The sequence below is a fragment of the Monodon monoceros genome, unplaced genomic scaffold (assembly GCF_005190385.1).
Source record: "Monodon monoceros isolate NGI ecotype Baffin Bay Population unplaced genomic scaffold, NGI_Narwhal_1 Super_Scaffold_10, whole genome shotgun sequence".
NCBI classification, from domain to species: domain Eukaryota; kingdom Metazoa; phylum Chordata; class Mammalia; order Artiodactyla; family Monodontidae; genus Monodon; species Monodon monoceros.
In genome coordinates, this window is record NW_021703766.1 from 51680918 (window position 1) to 51703147 (window position 22230).

General features: G+C 56.6%; 2 protein-coding genes and 1 long non-coding RNA gene across 3 annotated transcripts; 1 reads left to right on the forward strand and 2 right to left on the reverse strand.

The window, feature by feature from the left end:
- Positions 1–336: 336 nt before the first annotated feature.
- Positions 337–8599, reverse strand: AKT1S1 (AKT1 substrate 1). The gene is made up of 5 exons (XM_029213503.1): positions 8519–8599; positions 4258–4643; positions 3079–3156; positions 2813–2982; positions 337–1398 (listed from the first exon to the last, which is right to left on the reverse strand). Exons 2-5 carry the CDS (start codon positions 4634–4636, stop codon positions 1255–1257), a joined length of 771 nt encoding a protein of 256 aa, XP_029069336.1. The 5' UTR covers positions 4637–4643; positions 8519–8599; the 3' UTR covers positions 337–1254.
- Positions 8600–8844: 245 nt separating this feature from the next.
- TBC1D17 (TBC1 domain family member 17) lies at positions 8845–22151 on the forward strand. The gene is made up of 17 exons (XM_029213498.1): positions 8845–9016; positions 9458–9556; positions 9763–9837; positions 14306–14429; positions 15213–15420; positions 15906–16017; positions 16121–16279; positions 16645–16773; positions 16850–16953; positions 17475–17569; positions 18026–18142; positions 18237–18337; positions 18416–18515; positions 20315–20412; positions 20579–20695; positions 21241–21327; positions 21409–22151. The coding sequence occupies exons 1-17, from the start codon at positions 8996–8998 to the stop codon at positions 21625–21627; spliced, it is 1965 nt and encodes a 654-aa protein (XP_029069331.1). The 5' UTR covers positions 8845–8995; the 3' UTR covers positions 21628–22151.
- On the reverse strand, positions 11710–14297 carry LOC114890004. Its single transcript, XR_003792193.1, has 2 exons — positions 12647–14297; positions 11710–12526 (listed from the first exon to the last, which is right to left on the reverse strand). It is a non-coding gene; the product is annotated as an uncharacterized LOC114890004 (long non-coding RNA).
- Positions 22152–22230: the final 79 nt, after the last annotated feature.

A 22230-nucleotide genomic window follows, 5' to 3' on the forward strand; every position in this document is an offset into this window, starting at 1 on the left:
AGCCATTTGTTCTCTAACCTCCAGCTGTCTTACGTTAGTCAGAAAACTCCCGGCCGCAGCTGGAGGTTCCTGGCTTTCGTGGGCACTATGTGGGCTCAGGAGACTGACTCATTAAACTATTCCGATCCCAACACTCAAAGCCCTGAAGATTGGGACTCCACGATCATACGAGGAAGGAATGGAATCCTTCCTCCCACCCCATGAACCTCTCTTTTCTTGTCCGTAAAATGGGGACGAGTCCAATTCCCAGCGTTGCACTGAGAAGCAATGAGACGCTGCTAATTTGGCTTCAGAAAATGTTAAATGAATACCCACAACACACCTCAGACTCATTTGTCAGAGGTAAAACTCTTTAATCTCAGAGCGCCCCTCCCAACTCCCGATCCCGACCCCCCACTCTCTCCCCCACACCAGGGCCGGAGAGTGAGGCCCCCTGCCCCCCACCTTGGGTGGACGAGGGCCCTTTAAGGCACCTGTGGGGGTGGGGGGAGAGGGGCGGGAGCTGGTAACGTCCTGGATGCAAGGACGGGTTTGATTGGCAGGCTGTTGTGGGATGGAACCAATGAGAGGGTGTCAGACGCAGGAACAGGATCGGGCCATCCCTGAGGGGGCCAGAGGGACAATTGTCAGGACTTCGGCAAAAGACGACCCCAGCCCAGTAGTGTAAAGAACGTAAATTTAAGGCCACAGGCCAATCCTGGGCACAGGAAGAGGGTTGGCCACGCCCCCAGAAGTGGAGCCAATCAGGTGGGGGAACTCAGGAAGGGTGATGGCTCTCTCGGGAGATTGGTCAAGCCCTTTACAGTGTTCGAGCCAATCAAGTGAAGGAGCTGCCCATTCACCGTGCTGAAGTCGAGGGCCACTACCCAATCCTGGAGCTTGACTGTGCTCTTTCAGGAATGGAGCCAATGCCGTGCGAGCAAAGCCCTTGTTGCTAGGCGGAAAACGACGAAGTTGGCCAACTAGCCACGTCCCGATCGGGGAGCGAGACAATCCCTTAATAGAAAGAATCTGTCGCTGGGCAGAGAGAAAACAGACCCAATCGGGAAACTGCACAGGCATCGCTCATCCGCGCGAGGATGAGCTCATCCAGCGGTCGTGGGCTGGAAGGGCGGCGGGGGTTGGCAGGGGCTGGTCAATCCTGGTGGCCCGGGAGGCCGGTCCCGGATCTGACTCGGATTGGCGGGCCCCGGGGGCGGGGCAGGGTGTAGTGTTGGCGTGGGGCGGACGCCAGGCCGGGAAGCTCCCTGGACCTCAGTATTTCCGCTTCAGCTTCTGGAAGTCGCTGGTGTTGAGCCGTGGCCGCGGCAGGTCCCCGAAGACCTGAGTGTCCTCGGCCTCCCGCAACACCAGCGCGCGCATGCTCGCCGCGATACGGTCCAGGTCCGGCGAGGACGGCTGCGGGAACGGCGATACGGCCGGGGTCAGAGCCTACACCCTGGGCTCCAGGTCCTCTCCTAGCACTTTTGCCCCTTCGATGCCTACGGCCAGGAAGGCCCTTCACCCTGTCCTGCTCCATTTAGGGCTCTGCCACCCAACTCAAAACACCATCTCCTCAAAGAGCCTTCCTGCCCCTCTCCTCCCCCCCATTCTCCGCCTCCTATGTGCACACACAAAGGCCTGTCTCACCGCCGTCCTTCCACATAGTGGAAGTGCTGCCTGTCTGCTGACCATCACGGCTGTGTGCACCCAGAGGGTCTCACGTCTAAGGATCCGGGTTCGGGATTCAGTCAGGTTCTAATCAGGCTTCTGCCACCCACTAGCTGTCAACAGGGATTTTACCTCCTTAGGTTTCAGTCTCCCCTCGGAAAAACGGGGCTGATAACAGGCTCTGAGATAATCAGCACAGTGATTGCTAAAGAAGGGTGAACGACCATGTCACCAGCGCTGTAGAGAAAGGAGCCCTCTCACTGTCAGTCTCCACTGAGGAGGGGTCCTGTCATTCTGCCTGCAGCCCCAGCACCTAGCACTACCTCCCTTAAGGCCCCTGTCACCCTGAGCTGGGCCTAACGCCCAGTGGAATGGGAGAGGCCACGAACAGAAGCTGGACCCGGGTCCTCTCAGAGGCCAGCCCAGGACCCAGCACTCAGGCCTCAAAGGTTCAGTTAATTAACTGTGTTTCCACCAGTGATAAACAAGGACAGCAGCAGCTGACGGACCCTGCCAGTCTATAAATGAGGACACTGTGAGGCGTCATAGGGAGGGGGGACCATGGGATGCAAGGCCTCCTCCCTGCAAGTCCATAGCTCTTTTCCAGAAGTAAGCTAGGTTCCAATCCCAGCGCTGCCCCTTACGGGCTGAGTTTCAGGAAGTCATGTGTATTCTCAGTGCCTCAGTTTCCCCTCTGCTTCAGGGAGCTTTAGTGATGGGAGATAAGGACCCACCCAGGCCAGCCCAGGAACTCCATGTGTAGGACAGTGTGGGAGGGAGGAACAGAGGACAAGGGAGGTGGCACAAATTCCAGGAGGGGCCAGGAATACGTGGGGTGAGGGTGGAAGGTGATCTGACCCCTCTGAGCCTCAGTTTCCCAATCTGGAGGGGATACTAAAATACATGTGCCCTGCGCAGACCACGTATTCTATAAACGGTACTGTTCCTGGAAATTAGAGGCTGCTTTCTCTACAAGGCACTGGGGCACATTACAAGGCTGTGATAGTTAAAACTGCAGTGCTCTAGCCCAAGAGCCAGCCTTATGAGTAGGAGGGGAGGATCAATCCTGAGAAACATGGCATCCACGTCCGAGGGCTTCCTGGAGGAGAGAGCTCTGAGCCCTTCCTGACACCCTCCTCCCCACCTCCCATTTGCCCCTCACCGGCCCGTTCTCCTCATCAGATGACCGAGCTTCTGTCCTCTTCTCCTTGAAGGCCCAGACGGGCACGGACACAGGCAGGGACTTGGCGTACTGCTGTGTGGGCAGGGCTGAGGCTGGGGGCACTGAGTAGGCTGGGGGCCCAGCGGGGGTCTCCTCGCTCAGGCTGCCATCTGGGAGAGAAGGCGGACTTCAGCCTCTGTCTTCAGCTGCCTTCCTCCCGCTCCCCACCCCCCTCTCCAGGGATGGGGACAGCCTGTGACACTCACCATCCGTGCTCTCAGGGTCTGACTCGCAGAAGGGGGGCAGGTCCTGGAGCGTGGTATCCTCATCCATCACAAAGAGTCCTGTGGATGGCATTAGAGGCCCGGACCAGTTGAGTCCCGCTGGACTCCATGCGCTCTAGACTCCGGCCACTGCCACCGCCTCTCTGTTCCCTGCACTGGCCAGGCCCTTGCAAGCCTCGGGGCCTCTGGAATAATTATTCCCTCTGCCACGAACACCTTTCCCCTGGTTATCTGACTGGCCTTCGGCAGAAATAAATCCAGTTTCTCTCTATCTGGTACATCCCCAGGTGAAAGCAACTGACTGGACGAACATGAAATCTGTAAGATCTGTTTGGGATGAACCGACTCAAAATACAGGCTGAGAGAAATATGAGATGATTATGATCCCTGTTTGACAAACGGGGACCTGGAGGCACAGAGAGATTAACTCACTTGCACTTAGTCCCAAATCTAGTAAGTGGTGTCACCAGGATTTGAACCCAGGCCACCTGGCTCCAGAGTCTGTGCCCTTAACCCTATGAGGGTTTCTCCAGCAACAGTGAGGAAGTCAGCCGTTGATAGTAACAGTAACAAATGAGTAACTACTTATTGAGTCCCCCACCCACCCACTGCCGGAGAACTCCTACTCACTCTTCAAAGCCCTAATGTTACAGCCCAGTCTCTGGGAAGCATCCAACCTCCACGTTTCCCCCAATGCAGCCAGTTGCTTCTTCAGCTGTTGCTTGTACCCCTGACTCCTCTTTAACTCCTGTCTTTGCTCTCACAGGCATTAGGCACCCCAGATTTGGAAACAATTCTGTTCTACTCATGCTCCTGGCTCAGGAGGCTCCCTCTCCCGCCATGGCCTCCACAGGGCACTGCTTCATGTCAGGACTCCAATTCCTTGGCCAGACCCAGAGTCCCTAGAGAAAAGACCCCAAGTTGGCTTTCTCTGTGCCCAGCGTCTCCCAGCACAGAGCTGGCTCTCACACATGATGGAAGGAAACTGAAGCTCAGAGAAGAGAAATGACTTGCTCAAGGTCACAGAGTGAGTCACAGGCAAGCCTGCAGCTTCCATGAACATTAGGGCTCAGAGACAGGCCAGCTGTACCCCTCCAGAAAAACCCACTGAGGAGGCAACTTACCAGGAACCCCCCCGGCCCCTGCCCCTGTCCTTCTCACCTCCATTATCGCTGACACCCAGCCGCTCCCCAGAGGTCTCTGTCTCCGTTGGCTCGTCCTCATCCTCCTCATCTTCCTCCCTGGCCAGGGTAGGCCGAGGTGGGCTCCGTGCAGGGCTGGGCGGCTGCGGTGCTGGTGGGGGCATGGGGGGCCGGGCGGCGGCGGCTGCCCGGTGGGCCAGGGCGATGTCGTGGAGGCAGCGGCGGGCAGCCTCGGCCAGGGCCCCTCGACCGTGGGCTGCATAGGCGCAGGGGCCCGGACGGGGGGGCGGGGGGGGCGCAGCCGTCAGCAGCACCAGCTCCGTGCCCGTCCGGGCCCGGAAGCGCTCGGCAGCCCCCACCACGGCCTCCCACAGCTCCTCGGGGCGCCCCGACGCCATCCGCGCCCTGCGGGGCAGAGCACGACACAGTGGGCTGAGGCTTCGCGACTTCGCCGTCCACACCCAGCCCCGTGTGTCCCCCAGTCCCTGGACTCCACCCCCACCTCTCCTCTCCACCTGATCCCAGCTGAGCTCCGCATCTTCCCCCCAGCCCCACCCCTCATCCCCGCAGCCCAGCTCTCTCCTCTTGGCCCTGCCCTGTCCAACATGGAAGCCATCAGCTACATGTGACTAGGGAGCACTTGAGATGTAACCGATCCAAAGTGAGAGGTGCCACGAGTGTGAAATCCACACGGGGTTTGCAAGACTTAGCACAAAAAGGTAGGATGTAAGATATCTCATGAGCAATCTGAAGTTGATTAAATGTTGAAATGATCACATTTATTTATGCTGACTAAATAAAATATAGGGTGAAAGTGAATTTCATCTGTTTTCTTTCCACTTTTTTAATGTGGCTCATACAAGATTTGAAATTATACAGGTGGCTCAGATCATATTTCTGATGGACGGTGCTGCCCTGGACCATTGCCCCAGCCTCCAGTCCAGCTGGCACACAGCCCCCCAGGGGGTCCTTCTACCCCTGGAGCTGCCTCTGCTCCTCCCCCGCATCCCCAGGACAAGGTCACAGCCCCTTAGCCCGGCGCTGGAGGGCCTGCCCCCGGCCTCATAGCCTTACATGCTCCTTCAGTCAAGGTGGACCCCCTCTACCTGGACCACTTGTCCTCCATGTACTTGTCACTCCTGCACTCACCCGGAGCTCAGGTTGGCCCCTCCCCACCTGTGAGCTCCCACAATGTCTGAGTGACCCCCGTTCTAGCACATATCCCTCTGGGGAGCACTGCCTGGATCCACATCCATTTCCCCAGCCAGTGTGGGCGTCAGATTCATCTCTGAGACACCAGCCTTGCCCAGCACATGGTAGGTCTCAGAGAGCGGGAGTTGAGCAGAAAATGGGGTGCCAGCTGTCCTCTGCCCACAAAGCTCTCGCACTTCCTACAAGACTGTTCCGGCAGGTCCTCTGGAAGTCTTCCCTGACCCGCAGGATGGATCAGATGCCTTCCCTAGACCCACAATGCCCTGGGCTACCTCCACTATAGCTCATGTCACACGAGCTTGTGACAGCTGTACCTCTGGCTGCCTCCTCCATCAGAATATGAGCAACCCGAGGTCAGTGATCTGTGGCCTCAGGACAGGTCAGCCCTAAGCAATCTGCTTGGATGCATCTCCTTACAAGGTGACAGGGACAAGGGACAAGGGGCCTGGCTTCCTGCCCTGACTGCTGTGTGACCTTGCACCACTGAATGGCCTTCTCTGTGCCTGTCTTCTCCCTGTAAACCAGTGGTTGAGCTAGGCCTGCTGGGCCGCTGAGGAGCCTCCGCAGAGAGGCAGCAAGCTCCCCGTCACTGCAGGGATTCAAGCAGAGCTGTGATCTAGCCCTCTAGGGTCATAGAAGTTTGATTTCAATTCGCAGGCCCTTTGTGACTCAAGATCATAGAAGCCAGTGTTTCCTAAGCACCTACTCTGTGCAGGGGCTCTGCACCTGTCATCTCCCCTCCTACCTGACCCACAAAGGTGGGAGCTGTTACCTTACATATGAGACAGTTGAAGCTCACCGAGTACAAAGCCCTTGCAGTGAGGCACAACCAGTACCAGTCCTGACAGACCCTGAAGCAGGTTTATACCACACCTCCCACAGGCTAGGCAGGGACCCCAGTGTGTCATCAACAATCTCATTCCACCCTCCCACCACCCCTATGAGGGAGGGGCTATGATCACCCCACTTTACAGTTGCAAATGGAGGCCTGGGGAGATTCAGTATCTTGCCCGGGGTCATTTAGCTAGAGAGATGGACAGCTGGGACCTGGATCTGGCAACCTGCTCTTAATCCCAAATGCCATCCTGCCTACCTTATGGGGAAAGATTTATGATCTCCTAGTCCAGATGGGAAAAGTGAGGCTCAGAGAGCTTAAGGCACTGACCAGAAGGCACACAGCTAGAAAGGGCAGAAGTGGGTGACACTGCTGTCTGCCTGACTCCAAAAGCCAACAGAACTGGGAGCTGCACAGGATCTCACAGCCACTCCTTGGGTCAGCCCCATCTGATGGAGGAAACTGAGGCTCAGGGCAGGGAAATGACTGGTCCAATGTCACAAAGCCTTGTAGTGCTAGGCCAGGGGGCTCTCACTCCCTTGGGACACCAAGATTCAACTCCTTTCTTAGACAACATCTCTAAGAGTAGATCAAACTCCTATAGCTTAGAATAGCTGAAAAGAGTGAAGTGGGAGTGGGTGGGTCATGAGGGTCCCACACACCTCAAAGAGGAGAAGGGTGATTCACGCAGACCTCTCTGCCAAGGCTTGGGAGCTCTCTGGCGTCGGTTACCCAACAGGAGAGTTGCCAGGACCAACAGGAGAGTAGCCAAGCCAAGTACCTCACAGGAGGGTCTCCCACTCCTTCAGCTTCCGGAGGAAGTTCTGTATCTCCAAGGAGCTTAGAGATGGAAGATCCCCCCTCCCCCCAAATGGAGGTGTTTAAGATTAGGGAGAGAAGGAGATAAGACCTGTCCTCCACAGGAGGAGGAAGGGACAGGTAAGGTGATTGGCCTTTTAGGATGAGGTGAGGAGATGAAGTGAGGAAAGTGACTCCAGAAAGAGATGAGGAAAGAGGAAAAGCCCCCCAAGGAATGAGGGATGCTAGCGAAGTCCCCTCCAACCACCTGTCAAACTGGAAGTAAACCCCTCCCCCGCCCCAAGGTGGGAGGAACTCGAGGATGCACCCAGTGGCCGGGGGCAGGTGAATGTCCGGGGTCCTTCTCTACCGCTCAGAGTCCCCACTTCGCCGGGGGGTCCAGGGAAAGACCCACTTCTCTAGGAAGAAAACAGGAAAGCCCGCCCAGGTGGGGGCCAGGACCGGAAGTCCCGCCTTTGGACGGGTGAGGGGCGCCCCGAAGCCCCACCAAGTAACCCCCCGACCCTGTGGACATGGTCCACGGCCAAAGTAAAGATCCTAGTGGGTCTAGAGACCGGAGGATAAGGCTGTCTAAGCGTTGCCTCGGGTCAGACACGACGGTTCCCGCGGGCGACACCTTTCCAGCGCTCAGCGTAGGGTCACTGGGCGATTTCTGCCCTCTGACCTACGCTGGCTATACTCCTCCCGCGAGCGGCTCGCCCTCCCAGCACCCCTCTCCTCCGGACGGCCAAATTCTCCCCACACCGCGGTTCACAACGCCGCCTCCACTCACGTGCCCGTAGCCAGCATGGCCGGCCCGGCACCGTCGCCGCCCTCAAAAGACATGGCGGTGCCTTGCGTCACTTCCGCATGGTTGGCCCGCCTCCACTTTTCACACTCCGCCTCCCTTATCTCGGCCGCCCGAGACCAACATGGCGGCCACGGGGGCTTCGCCGGATCACAGTGGAGCAATGGCGACGGCAGGGTGCCCATAAGAAAGATGGTGAAAAAAAAGCTTCAGCTTGCTCGGAAACATTTCCCCAAGAAATATGGGGAAAATGCACACGCACACTCAGGACCACAGTATACTAATGCAAGCGACCTAACGTCCCTCCCCCATAATAACCTCTTCCACAGAACTGGTGGCAAGCAGGGCCCGTTAATGACATGGCAACCAGCCTGGCATCATTTGCCCATAATGTATATATGGGCTCTCTCTCCAGCCTATACCCCTCAGCACCAAGGCTGGCAAAGATCCAACATGGCATCCTTTCTTGCTTCGGTTTGCCCAGCTTCAATATGGCGGCTCAGAACGCTTTCTCTCGACGGTGACTCAGGAATTCGTCTGGGACCGCCTCGTCCCCGGGGATACTGACGGCTTCATCCCGTTAACCCGAGTCCTTCGGGGCCTCGTGTGATGTACAGCTCCTCTCACCTTTTTCTTTAACCGTTTCTCTCTTCTAGGACCTTGCTTTCGCGCCCCGCAGAGAGATGGGACTGCCCCGCATTAACATGGCCGCAGTTGACCGGCCTTGCCCGTGCCCTCGAGCAAAATGGCATCTTTTTGGCTTCGATGCCAGTACACAATATGGAGAAAGGAGTAGGCCTTTCCAAGACAGTTTGAGCGAGGGGGTGGAGCTCTTGGACCCGCCCCCTTGTTTACTTCTTCGTTAGGACTGTTTCGCTGCGCCTGCGCACTGGCCGTTCCACCTTTAGCGTCTGTGACGTGACTTGAAACCTCGTGGTTCAAGTTTAACCACCCCATTCTGAAAAATGGTTACACCCATTCCTATTCTAGAACACACGGGGACGCCACCACTGTCTGCGCTTGAGGGGAGTCTCCTATCCGGATGTGACAGCACGCTGACCCGGAAAAGGAGGGAGCCGGGGCAGTGAGGTCTCGGCCGCGGCTATGGAGGGCGCCGGTTACAGGGTAAGCACTGAAGACGCGTTCTTTTGCTTCCGTCTATGCGAAACGCCGCCCTCCGGTGGTCTGCTTCTTTCTCAGGACTTGCAGGGACTTTGGGAGCCCAGCACCTCCTTAACAAGCATACCATTCCCTTAATAAACACGCTGTCACCCTTCCTTCCCCTGCCCTAGGGAGACCCATATCGTTTAGCCCCGCCCCCTGGGGCTCGCCCAGTTTGGAATGCACTCCCCCTTTCTCCCCTCCCCATCCTCCGGAGTGCCAGAGAAGCCTGGCGCTATACAGGCTTCACTCCGGGCCCCATCCCCTAGGTAAAGTACCCTGGGCCCCGCCCCCAAGGTGAATAGCTCCTCCCCCGGGTCTGCTCCCATTGGCTCTCTTTTGAGCCCCGCCCCCTGAGTGTCTTCCCACGCTTGGGCCCCGCCCCTCAATGGTTCCCGTTCTTAGGTGGTATTTGAGAAAGGAGGCGTGTACCTGCACACCAGTGCCAAGAAGCACCAAGACCCGGACTCCCTCATCGCCGGCGTCATCCGTGTTGTGGAGAAGGTAGACCGGGAGAGAGCAGGGCTCGGGCAGGCCTAGAGCGGGAGGGATGCGGCGTCTGTAGGAGTATAGTGTGGAGGTCAGCAACGGGAGGTTAGGAAGGAGAGGTGGCTTTCTAAGGCTGAGGGTCCAGAACTGGGAGGAAGTTTGGAAATATGGTTTGGGGAGTTTGGAGGGAAGCACTCCCAACCCCTCCTTTTTTCCCTCAGGACAATGACGTCCTGCTGCACTGGGCTCCTGTAGAGGAGGCTGGAGATTCCACCCAAATCTTCTTCTCCAAGAAGGTAGGCTACCTTTGCTTCCCCTTTCTCCACTTGCTTTTTTTCTAGGTCGGGGCAGTGGAAAGCACTTGAAGGACTTGAATACAATTCCAGACCTACCCTAGGAGCATGTGTGGTCCTGGTTGGGACCTAAGTTCTCTCTGTCCCTCACTTTCGTCTTCTCTGTGAAATGGGGCTGAAGATGTCCATTCACGGAAAGAAGGTAGACACTATGAGATTTGTGGCCATGGGGGTAGCTGCCTGCCTCCTCACCCCCTTTGCTTCTTGGGAGAGCTCTGCCAGGGTGCAAGAGGACAACTCAGCCTGTGGATTCAGGTTCCATGGGCTCTCAGCCCATAAGGACTTGACGGAGTGTGGCATTTTTTCTTGGGCAGTCTTGCCATCGTGTCCAGAGAGGGAACAAGACCTGACAGAGGCTACTCATCCACTTCGCCAGGATTCCTTCCTTCCCCGGGTGCAAGACCTCGCCCTTCTCATTTCCAGATGTCTCCTTGTCAGGCCCTTGTGCTGGACGGTGCTGGGACCCAGAGATGAATCCAACCCAGACACTACCTAAGTCCTCCCTCACCCCTCATTCTGTTTTTGAGAAATTGAGGCACGATGAGAGGAAACCTCATCCTCTCATCCTCTCCTGAGGTCAGAAAAGCTAGGAAGTACTGGAACTTGGATTTGAACCCAGACATACTGACTCCAGAGCACGTCCCCTTCTGGGGAGCAGACATTTGGGCTAGGACTCTAAAGATGAGAAGCAGGCAAGAATATATTTCAGCGGGGACTTCCCTGGTGGTCTAGTGGTTAAGACTCTGCGCTTCTACTGCATGGGGCATGGGTTCAATCCCTGGTTGGGGAACTAAGATCCCACATGCCACACAGCATGGCCAAAAAAAAACCCAGAAAACAATATATTTCAGGGACAGAAGGAAGAAGGGTGTTTCAGGGCAGAACGGAACGTGGGATGTCTCTGTAGAGGGTTTTGCTGGAAAGATGGTTGGGCCTGAAATGCCAGGCTGAGAAGCTTGGACCCTGTCCTGGGGGCCAAGGTTAGCCTTGGGAGGGGAAAGGTATGGGTATGGAAAGCTCCATCTGTGGGGTCATGTGGGAGATGGACGGAAGGACCAGGTGGAGGGAGATTGGGGGCTGGGAGGTCGGGGAGGAGGCCAGTGTGACGGGCCAGGAAGAGAGGATGAAGCCTCAGCTGGGGCCATGGGGTTTCAAATGGAGATTCCTCCCCTATAGAAGTTGAAGTAGCAGCAACCAGGATTTTGCATTTTCACCAACCTCACAGGCAGTCTGAGTGCCTTTCTTGAGAATATTGCTGTCCTCCTTGGCGCTCTTATTTTCAAATAACAGAAACCCACTGAGACGGGCATCAATGGGAAGGACACATATAAATTCAGGATACATTCAGCTCCAAGGAACACAAAACTGAGCTGACAACACAGTGAGCAAACAAGTTTGTTTCTTTTACCTCACAAGACTCCAAAAGGTATGAGGCTGCTGTCCTTGGTTAGTGACATCAAGGCTTGGATTGCTGAGAGCCTACTGTGCTTGCTCTAGTGGTGTTTAAATGACCACTTCAGCTGCAGCCATTGCATCTGCCTTTTAAGGCAGGAAAAAGGGGCCAGCAGGGTACCAATCATATCTGTCCTTTTTATCAGTAAAAACGAGGTTTTCCAGAAAGCTTTGCGTCAGTTAGGAGTTGCATTTGGTTGTATGTAATAGAAACAGGAATACCAGCGACCTAAACAAGATAACAGCTCATTTCTCTCTTTTTACAAAGCCCAGAAGTCAGCAGTATAGGTTCATATGTTATCAATGACTCAGCTTCCTTCCAACTTTGCTCTGTAATCCTCAACATGTGGCATCTGTCCTTAAGGCTGCCTTCTGGTCCAGAAGGGCTGCTGGAGCTCCAGCCTTTTTAACTGTTTTTGTTCACTCTATATGTGTATCTCAGGTTGGCAAAAGAGCTGTGCTCATCATGATTATTCAAGGAAGCATGCTGCTAGAGCAGCCAGCATCTTAAAGGTCTCATTCCTTGTGGCAGAGGGAAAGGGATCTCTAGAAGTTTTTCCCTGGCAGTTAAACAGTCCATCTTGGAAGTGATATATCCCAGCCGTTTGGCCAGAACGAGTTGCATGTCTCCACTCAGCCAGTAGAGTTCAATGAGCTGTAATCCTACTGTATGCCCGAGGGGTGGAGAGCTGCAAACATTTGACAGACAGCACACTAATTATCATTATTTTGTGTAAACACTGGCAAAATTATCAAATTGTTCGTGTCACAAAACAGGGAGGGCACAGATGGCTTTGCCAGGGGCTGGTTTGGCAGCTTGTGGACAGGTGTCCCTGCCATTCCTTGGTCTTCCTTTCATGGCCCTGGTTGGCTGCCACAGTTCCAAACACCATGTCCTCCCTTGACAGCACATAGAGGCTAACCTGAATAGGGTGTTCACTCCTGTAGGTGCCTTTTTATCAGGAATTCCCTTCTTCAAACTCCCCGCGGATGTACCCTCAGCTTCCACTGGCCAGAGTTGGGTCCCTAGGCCATTCAGAAATGCAGGGAAGGCTGGGAAAGTGGATATTGGGATATTTCAGCTTCTGTTGTGGGAGTGGCTTGTCAGTCTGGAATATCCAGCAGAAATGGCTGTTGGGTAGACCCACAGTCTGAGTCCTTCTAATCATGCAGGGTTTTACTGCAAGAGTCACAAAACACTCCAGTTACTTTAAGCAGCAAGGGGTTAAATGCAAAGACGTGGAGGCTTATAGAATTTTTACAAAAGCTAGAGGAATAGGACTGACACTGCAGAACTGACCTGCCAGGGGAGCTGCGATCCAGTGAGGGCAGGGCTGTAGGGAATGGGACTGTCATTGGAGTTGTCAAGTTCGAGAATACTACCATCAGAGCTGCTAATCGGCCCCACTGCTGCCCCAGTTACCGCTCTGTGTGCAGGAAGATGAAGACAGAGATAAGACTCCTCCTTTTTCCTTGTCAGCCAAACACCAGCCAGAGTGGCAGGAAGTTGCCCTTATCCAATTTCCACTTTGTAGATCTGAGTGCATCTGACTGGTAGGCTCTTGTGCCTGGAACGCAACTTCAGGGGAGCCTGGGAAATGTTTTACCTTTCTAGCCTTTCCCATAGAGGAAGAAGACACATGAGCTGTGAATTCTCTCACAGTTGCTGCAATCCTCACACATTTTGTCCCCTCCCTGCCCTCCTCCATGGCTCATGGCCAGCATCATTGGCTTTTACTGCACTCTGACCCTCAGCATGGCCCTGCTCTGCATGGTTTCCCTGAATCTGCCCAACAGGCCCCTGAGCTCATGTCAATAAAAGCAGCCACCAGCTGGCCCCATGCTGGGCACTTCATGTTATTTTCATAACAATACGAGCCAGCTATTTTCTTATTTTATTCAGATAGAATTCACTTACCATCAGACTCAAAAAAATTCAAGCTTTATGAAAACTTAAAATTGTCAAAGTGCGTAATTCAGTGGTTTTTAGTATTCACACACATTTGCAACCATCACCACTGTGTGATTCTGGAACATTTCGTCATCCCTGAAAGAAACCCTGTACCTGTACTCCCCTCCTGCAGCTCCTGGCAACCACTAACCTGCTTTCTGTCTCTATAAATTTGCCTTTTCTGGATATTTCATATAAATGAAATCATACTCTATGTGGTTCTTCGTGACTGGCTTATTTTATTTAAGTTGCTTTCAAGGTTCATCCATATTGTAGCATCTATCGGAACGTCCTTCCTTTTTATTGCTGAATAAAATTCTATTGTATGGATCTACCCATTTTGTTAATTCATCAGTTTGATGGACAGTGGGTTGTTTCCACTTCTTGACAGTCACGAATAATGCTGCTGTGAACGTTCATGTGTAGGTCTTTGTGTGGGAGTTCATGTTTATTTCTCTGGGGTGTATACCTAGGAGCAGAATTGCTGGGTCATATGGTAATTCCACGTTTAACCTTTTGAGGACCTGCCAGACTGTTTTCTACAGTGGCTGCACCATCTTACAATTCTACCAGCAGTGTAAGAGGTTCCAGTTTCTCCACATCCTCACCAACACTTGCTATGGCCTCTTTTTTTATTCTAGCCATTCTAGTGGGTGTGAAGTCATATCTGATTTGGTCCTGATTTGAGTTACTCTAGTAACTCCTACCTACTTATTTTAAGCACAGCGACCTCTGGCAGTCTGACTGCAAAGCACCCCAACCCCTACCTAGCTGTCTGCTTTTTATGTGGGGATGCTTTGGTTACAGCCACCGTGAGACTTGGCTTCAAGTCCTGGCCCATTCCCTGGCTGCATTGGGTGACCGACCCTGAGAGCAAGTGCTGTGCCCTCTTTGTGCCTCAGTTTCCCTCTTTGTTCAATGGGGCTACCTCCCAGGGTGGCCTCGAGGCTCAGATCTGGAAACACTGAATCCACAGTCCCTCAGTCTGTTTTCCTGTCTTCCCCCAAGGACACCAGTGGGGGAGACTCCTGCACCTCTGAGGAGGAACCAACCTTTGACCCCGGCTATGAACCCGACTGGGCCGTCATCAGCACCGTGCGGCCACGGCACCGCCACTCAGAACCCACGAGAGGTAGACTAAGCTGTTGCCCCTGGGGGGGGGGCAGGCGGAGACACGACTTACCCTCAGTGGTCATGGCTCCGTGGGCTGTGCTGCCCACAGTCAAGATGGCCACCCACAGTGGCCTCCAGTCCCAGGAGAGTGGGTGGGGGGTGCAGGGCGGTCCCCAGCCCCGGTTCAGTGTGGCCAGCGTCTCTGAGGTTTGCAGCCTTGCTCATCAGGCCGGGCTCCCTGATTGGCTGTGGGCACGTCCACGTAAGTCCTGCCCATGGAATTTTCCAGGCTGTGGCGGTGACGGTTGCAGGGTGACAGGGTAATTCGGGCCATCCTGGAGTCGCACAGGGTGCTGGGGGCACCAGAGGAGGTATCTAACCCCCTAGGGGGCAGAGAAGTCTTCCAGGAAGAGGTGGTGCCACAGCCTAGCTCTGAAGGATGCTTGAGAGTTTTCTCTCCCTGCAGAGAGAGCAGCGGGGGTAAGGCCAGAGGTGTGGGGCACTGGGTGTGTTTAGGAAACCACAGCCTTTTTGCTGTGGCTTGAGAGGGGTCTAGAGTGAAGAGAGGGTCAGAGGTGAGACTGGCAGGGTTGGGGCGGGCAGGGGACAGACGTGGGGAGCCTGGGGAGATTTGGGGGCAGGCAGGCATCCCCCAGGCTCCCCTCCAGTTTTACTGGGTTCCTTTCCCAGAGGGCCTGGGGCTGGCTCGCAGTGGGCTCTCAGGAGATGCCTGAGCCACCTCTGACTCCACACGCCCCCGCCTCCCGACCCCCACCTGCTCCCGACGCTGCTGTCCCCCTAGGTGCAGAGCCCAGCTCCCCCCGGGGATCCTGGGCCTTCTCCGTGAGTCTGGGGGAGCTCAAGTCCATCCGCCGTTCCAAGCCGGGCCTCAGCTGGGCATACCTGGTCCTGGTCACGCAGGCCGGAGGCTCCCTGCCCGCCCTGCACTTCCACCGCGGGGGCACCCGCGCCCTGCTCCGTGTCCTCAGCCGTTACCTGCTGTTGGCCAGGTGAGCCTTGTCCCAGGCCTCACCCCTCCAGGGATGCAGCCTGACTCCCTCAGGGCTGTGAAAGTAATACAACCCAGACTGATTTAAAGGCAGGAAATAGAGACTTGAGTGGCGCGTGTAACTGCAACATCAAAGGGCAGTTTGACATCAGGTGGGACCCGGGTCCCAGAGTGCAGAAAGAGTTGCTCTTTTTCTTTCTGAGTTTGCTGTCATTCTCTGGGGGCCCCGGTGGGTAGAAAGCACCTCTTTCCCACATTCCAGCAGCATCTTGGGGCTGCTTCTCGTTGGCCTGTCCCTGAGTCAGTCACCCTGGCCAGGGAGGTGGAAGGCCCTCGTTGACCAGCCCTGGGGCCTCTGCCATCCCTGGGGTCCAGCTGGGGTCTCAGGCCTGAGATGAGGGATTCCCCATGGGCAGTCGGGACACTGAGAAAAAAAGAAAAAAGTGGGCACCCTGCCTGTGTGTCACCCAGATGCCCTGCCCACAGCTCCCCGCAGGACTCCCGCCTCTACCTTGTCTTCCCCCATGACTCCTCGGCCCTCTCCAACTCCTTCCACCACCTCCAGCTGTTTGACCAGGACAGCTCCAACGTGGTGTCTGTGAGTCCCCAGCGCCAGGCTGGCCGGTGTGGGCAGGGAAGGGCGGGCCGTGCAGGCCAGGCAGGGAGGGTGGACAGTGACCGCCCCTCGGCCCTGTCCCCAGCGCTTCTTCCAGGACCCCTACTCCACCACCTTCAGCAGTTTCTCCCGTGTGACCAACTTCTTCCGGGGAGCCCTGCAGCCGCACCAGGAGGGGGCCTCCCCTGACCTGCCTCCAGCCCCCGATGACGAACCTGAGCCCGGGTTTGAGGTCATTTCCTGTGTGAGTATCAGGGTGGATGCTGCTGCTCTTTGGCGGTCACCGTGGGCATGGGACTGCATTTCCCTGGGCCTCTTGTTTCCCCAGTGAGATGGGGATAATAACAGCACCACCCTCATCGGGTATCATGAGTGACTTGGTGGAAGGTGCTTGTAGCCTGTGCACCTGGTGCCTACTATTACTGGGGGGCTTTCCTGACTTGGGGGGTGACTTTTTCACTGACCCAGCCAAGGAGATGCTTCCTGCCCCAAACGTTCTGTCCGTCCGTGCAGCTTAGAAGGGCTCTGAGCTGACTCAGAGTGGCCCACGGTGGGCTGGGGAGCGCTGTTGGGCCGAGGCCCTGGGCTCACTCGTCCTGTGTCCCCCAGGTGGAGCTAGGGCCGAGGCCGGCTGTGGAGCGGGCGCCTCCGGTCACGGAGGAGGAGTGGGCCCGCCGCATGGGCCCTGAGGGCCGCCTGCAGCAGGTCCCTGAGCTGAAAGCCCGCATCTTCTCAGGGGTGAGGAGCCGAGCGGGTGGGCAGGGTCGGTGGGCAGCCAAGGGGAGGCCCGTCTGAGCTGCCCTCTGCCCTCCAGGGTCTGAGCCCCAGCCTGCGACGCGAGGCCTGGAAGTTCCTCCTCGGGTACCTGAGCTGGGAGGGCTCAGCCGAGGAGCACAAGGCCCACGTGCGCAAGAAAACGTGAGTGAGACGCCGTGGCTCCTGCCCTGCTGCGCTCCAGCCTCTGGCCTCCTGAGTCGACTGGAGGTTTTTGATCAACAGCATATCCCAGTGGGCGGCCCGGCACCGGCGCGCTACGCGTGCACAGACGGGCCATCGACCTGAGCACAGCGGGGACAGAGGCAGTGGGCCAGGCCCTGCCCCTGTAGGGCCCAGAGCCCATCCCCGATGCCGTTTTCATTCTGGCGCCGTGCTGTTTCAGTGGTCACCGCTTTGCAGCGGGCTTCCTAACCCCATGGGGCCACCTCTCGTCGTTCCTGGTATATCTTGTGCCTCTGCCGTGTGTCCCGGTCCCTGTCCCTGCTACTCTCTGTCCAATGGGGGTGACAGACTTTGAACAACAACAAAAAAACCCCACAAGGGTGTTGTGTGTCATGAGAGATGTGGGGAAGGGGAAGCACAGGGGCGGTGAGCTAGGCTGAGCCCTGTAGGATGAGGCGGCGGGGGGTGTCCCTACATGTCACCCCCTCTGCTCCCCTCAGGGACGAGTATTTCCGAATGAAGCTGCAGTGGAAATCTGTGAGCCCGGAGCAGGAGCGGAGGAACTCACTGCTGCGCGGATACCGCAGCCTCATTGGTTGGTGGGGGGCAAGGGTGGGATGGTGAGACCAGAAACAGCCGGGAGGGGCCCGAGGGAGCCCCCTGTCTCCCTAAGAGCAGGAGCAAGGCCATCTGTAGGGATGGAGGGGAGTGAGACAGGGGTGAGCAGGGGTGAGTGGCCCTGGGGTCGGGGATGGGGGAGCACGGGAGGGGAGCCAGGCTCCGTGGGTTCAAATCTACCACCTACTCACTGTGAGATCTTGGCAAGTGATTCTACCTCCCTGGGCCTCAGTCTCCCCATCTGTTGATGGTTTAGTAACTGTCAGTTGCTGGGAGAGTGTGGCGAGCTGGTGAGCGTGAAGCACGGCACCTCACGTGAGAGCGTTCAAGATGGTTTCTGGATGACCCACACCTGCCTAGGTGTGCTGGCGGCCGGCCGGCAGGGACAGGGCTCACCTTTCACGCCTTTGCGCTTTGCCCCCTGTCCCCACAGAGAGAGATGTGAGCCGCACCGATAGGAACAACAAATTCTACGAGGGCCCCGAGAACCCGGGGCTGGGCCTGCTGAATGACATCCTCCTTACCTACTGCATGTACCACTTTGACCTTGGTGCGGCACAGCCCGGGGGCAGTTGCTTGGGGCTGGCCTTGTGGGGGGAGCACGCTGCAGGCCTCGGCTGGGCCCTGACCCCATGTCCCCCCAGGCTACGTCCAGGGCATGAGTGACCTTCTCTCCCCGATCCTCTACGTCACTCAGAACGAGGTGGATGCCTTCTGGTGTTTCTGTGGCTTCATGGAGCTCGTGGTGAGGCTCGGCAGGGCTGGGAGACAGGCCCCCTCAAAAGCTGGGGTCTGGCTCCTCACGTGGCCCTCCCTCCCACAGCATGGGAACTTTGAGGAGAGTCAGGAGACGATGAAGCGGCAACTCGGGCAACTCCTGCTCCTCTTGAGGGTGCTGGACCCTCCGCTCTGCGACTTCCTGGGTACGTGTCTCGGCGGGTAGGCAGGGGATGATGGTGGGCCCACACACCTTGCTGCAGAGTCTCTGGGGGTGGCCACAGACAATGTCCAGGATGTTTGGACGTGGTGCAAACAAGAGAAACATCCCCACAGAACCCAGAATTGATATGTAAAAGCAAGACTGCGGTTTGGAGCAAAACCTCAACAAATGCAGACGTGGGCCCCCTACCCCTGCCAAACGCGCCCCTGCTGCCTGCTGAGGTGGCTCCTTCGTGTGCTGTCAGACTTTTCAGACGAAGGACCTGGGCGCAGCTCCTCACACTCCTCATCTCCAACCAGCTCTCATCTCCAGTCACCCCTGAGCCTGGATTGGAAACTGGTTCTCTGGGCTGCTGGGGCGGGGACTGCTGCATTTCGGCTTTTAAATTTGACTGCATTGCTTGTTCGATATAAAAAATGCAGGGAATTCATGTAAAGAAAAGAAAGTTAAAGTTGCTGTTGCTCGTACTATTTTTTTGAATGCAGATGTTGATAAACTAATTTATTTATTTTTTATTTTTGGCTGTGTTGGGTCTTCGTTGCTGTGCGCGGGCTTTCTCTAGTTGTGGCGAATGGGGGTACTCTTTTTTTTTTAACAGTTTTTTTAAAATTGATTGATTGATTTTTTGGCTGTGTTGGGTCTTCGTTTCTGTGCGAGAGCTTTCTGTAGTTGTGGCAAGCGGGGGCCACTCATCGCGGTGCGCAGCCTCTCACTGTCGCGGCCTCTCTTGTTGCGGAGCACAGGCTCCAGACGCACAGGCTCAGTAGCTGTGGCTCACGGGTCCAGTTGCTCCGTGGCATGTGGGATCTTCCCAGACCAGGGCTCGAACCTGTGTCTCCTGCACTGGCAGGCAGATTCTCAACCACTGCGCCACCAGGGAAGCCCCTGGGGGCTACTCTTCATTGTGGTGTGCGGGCTTCTCATTGCTTCTTTTGTTGCAGAGCACAGGCTCTAGGTGCGTGGGCTTCAGTAGTTGTGGCACGCGGGTTCAGTAGTTGTGGCATGTGGGCTCTAGAGTGCAGGCTCAGTAGTTGTGGTGCATGGGCTTAGTTGTTCCGCGGCATGTGGGATCTTTCTGGACCAGGGCTCGAACCCGTGTCCCCTGGCGTGTCCCCTGCATTGACAGGCAGGTTCCCAACCACTGAGCCACCAGGGAAGCCCTACATCATCAGTCTTATCGACTACATGGTGTTCTGTCCATCTTAATGATGTATAAGAATAGATTTAACCTGACCTGCTGGACTTTTAGGTTATTTGTAGTTTTTCACCGTGATGAATCTATATTCGTGGATTAGTTTTTTAGGTTAAATTCCAAGAACTGATATTGTATCCAGTGCAGTACATATTTTTACATCTTTTGAAACATTTGTCTTCATCACTGCTTTCCCAGAAAGTTCTACCAGCTTACGTTTTTGCTAGCAGTGTACACGAGGGCCAGTTTCCTCACACCTCCCCCAGCTTTGGATGTTGAATAGATTTTTTCCCTGAGTGGACTGGTCTTACTGCCTCCCTTGCACATGAGAGCAGAGACCACGGGGCTAGCTCACCTCATCTGGAGCCCGGATGGCAGGATGGGAAGGTTCCTGCTGGCGCTGAGCGTCCCTGTCCCCGCTCTGAAGCTGTCCCTCCACTTGTGTAGACTCGTGTGGGTTCTTACAGCCAGGGTGACTTCTTAGAGTCCAGTCCGACCCCCGGGCGCCCTGTGAATTAGAGCGGGATTGGAGTTGATTCTGAGCTTGCTCTCAGCTGAGTGCCGCCCCTCCCACCGCTGTCCTCCCCTAGACTCCCAGGACTCTGGCTCTCTCTGCTTTTGCTTCCGGTGGCTGCTTATCTGGTTCAAGAGGGAATTCCCCTTCCCGGATGTCCTTCGGCTGTGGGAGGTGAGCCAGCCAGTTGGGGTGGGAGGGCCGAGAAGGAGAAATGGATTGGCTGTACTGCCAGTGGATGGGGCAGGGAGGTTGGTGGGAGGTGGGCAGGGCGTGGGGCAGACCTGGGTGGGACCTGAGGCAGAGGCTTTGCAGTGACCCCTCCCCTGGGCACTGCTAGGTGCTGTGGACGGGGCTCCCTGGCCCCAATCTGCACCTGCTGGTGGCCTGCGCCATCCTGGACATGGAGCGGGACACCCTCATGCTTTCAGGCTTCGGGTCCAATGAGATCCTCAAGGTGAGACCCTGGCTCCCTCCCAGTCCCCTCCCTCCCCCTGCCCATCCTGACCTGTGTGGAGAAGACACATCACCTGGGTGTGAACTCCGTGGAGGCTGGCCCTGCCCCTGTGCCACAGTACCTTTCGGTAGTAGGTACTCAAAATAGGATTGTGGAAAGTATGAATGGCTAAGCTGTGAGCACGGTGGCCAGGAGACGGGGTCTGTCTGTCTCCTACCCCATTATCCCTGGCTTCCTGCAGTGTCCTCACAGAGCATGTGGCCCATGCATGAGTGGGCCACCTGCCCCTGCCCCAGTGCATTAATGTGGGGCGGGGCCGCGGCAGTGGGGCTCGGTGCCCTTTTTCTTCCTTGAATACTGCACCTGGCAAGCAGCCGGAGAGAACATGACCTCTCCTGATCCCCCAGCTCCACTGTGAGCCCCAAGAGGGCCAGCCCGGTCTGTCTTCCCTCAGTTGTACCCCAGCACGAGGCACAGAGTAGGTGCTGGGGCGGTGGTGGCTGGGTGCTTGCAGGCAGGCAGGCCTGACCCACCCCCGCCCGCAGCACATCAACGAGCTGACCATGAAGCTGAGCGTGGAGGACGTGCTGACGCGGGCCGAGGCCCTCTACCGGCAGCTGACCGCCTGCCGGGTGAGTCCCTGACCCCTCCCGATAGCCCCCCAACCCCCAGCAAACCTCTGACTTCTCGCTCCCTACCCGCCAACCCGCCAGGAGCTGCCCCACAACGTGCAGGAGATCCTAGGCCTGGCGCCTCCCGCAGAGCCCCAGAGCCCATCGCCACCTGCCTCCCCACTGCCGCTGTCGCCCACCCGCGCCCCACCGGCTCCGCCGCCCCCCGCGGACACAGTCCCGCAGCCTGACAGCAGCCTGGAAATCCTGCCGGAGGAGGAGGAGGAGGAGGAGGAGGAGGAGGAATGTGCGGACTCTTAACCGTGCTGGGCGAGGCGGCCTGCTCAGCACCAGACACTTTATCCAGCTCCCTCCCACGACCCCGCCCCTCCCGGATGCTGGGGAGGGGAGGCGCAAAGAGGGGCGGGGCTCTCCACCAGGCCTCCCTTCTCTTAGCTGGTTTCTTGAAACTGACACATTCCTATCTGGTTGGCCTCGAGTAGGTGGAGCGGGGAGGCCACCACACCGGCTTGGCTCTGGATCGAGAGGGGGTGGTGACTCGTGGTCTCCTCTGACCACTCTGCAGAGTCGACGTCTGACCACTGTGACCCTGACCTGGCCAGTGAGGCCTAAGACGAGGCCCCTTGGGGGTGAGTGGTGGCGGTTTGTGGAGGCAGGGCTCCCTTACCTGCTTGAGTCTGGGGCTTTTGGAAGAGTGAGGATGGGGTGCAGGGGCACATCCCGGACATAACCGAGATGGAAGGGCCTGCGGGGCTGCTCCCTCTGGGGCCCTACTTACCAGCTTCTTGTTATGAGAAAAATAAACTCGTGTTTAACCCAGTGTCGGCTGGGCTTTTTGTTACTTGCTTAAGGATCCCACTGTGTCGTGACAGCCGTTGTGGGCACTGTGATTAACGTTTACCA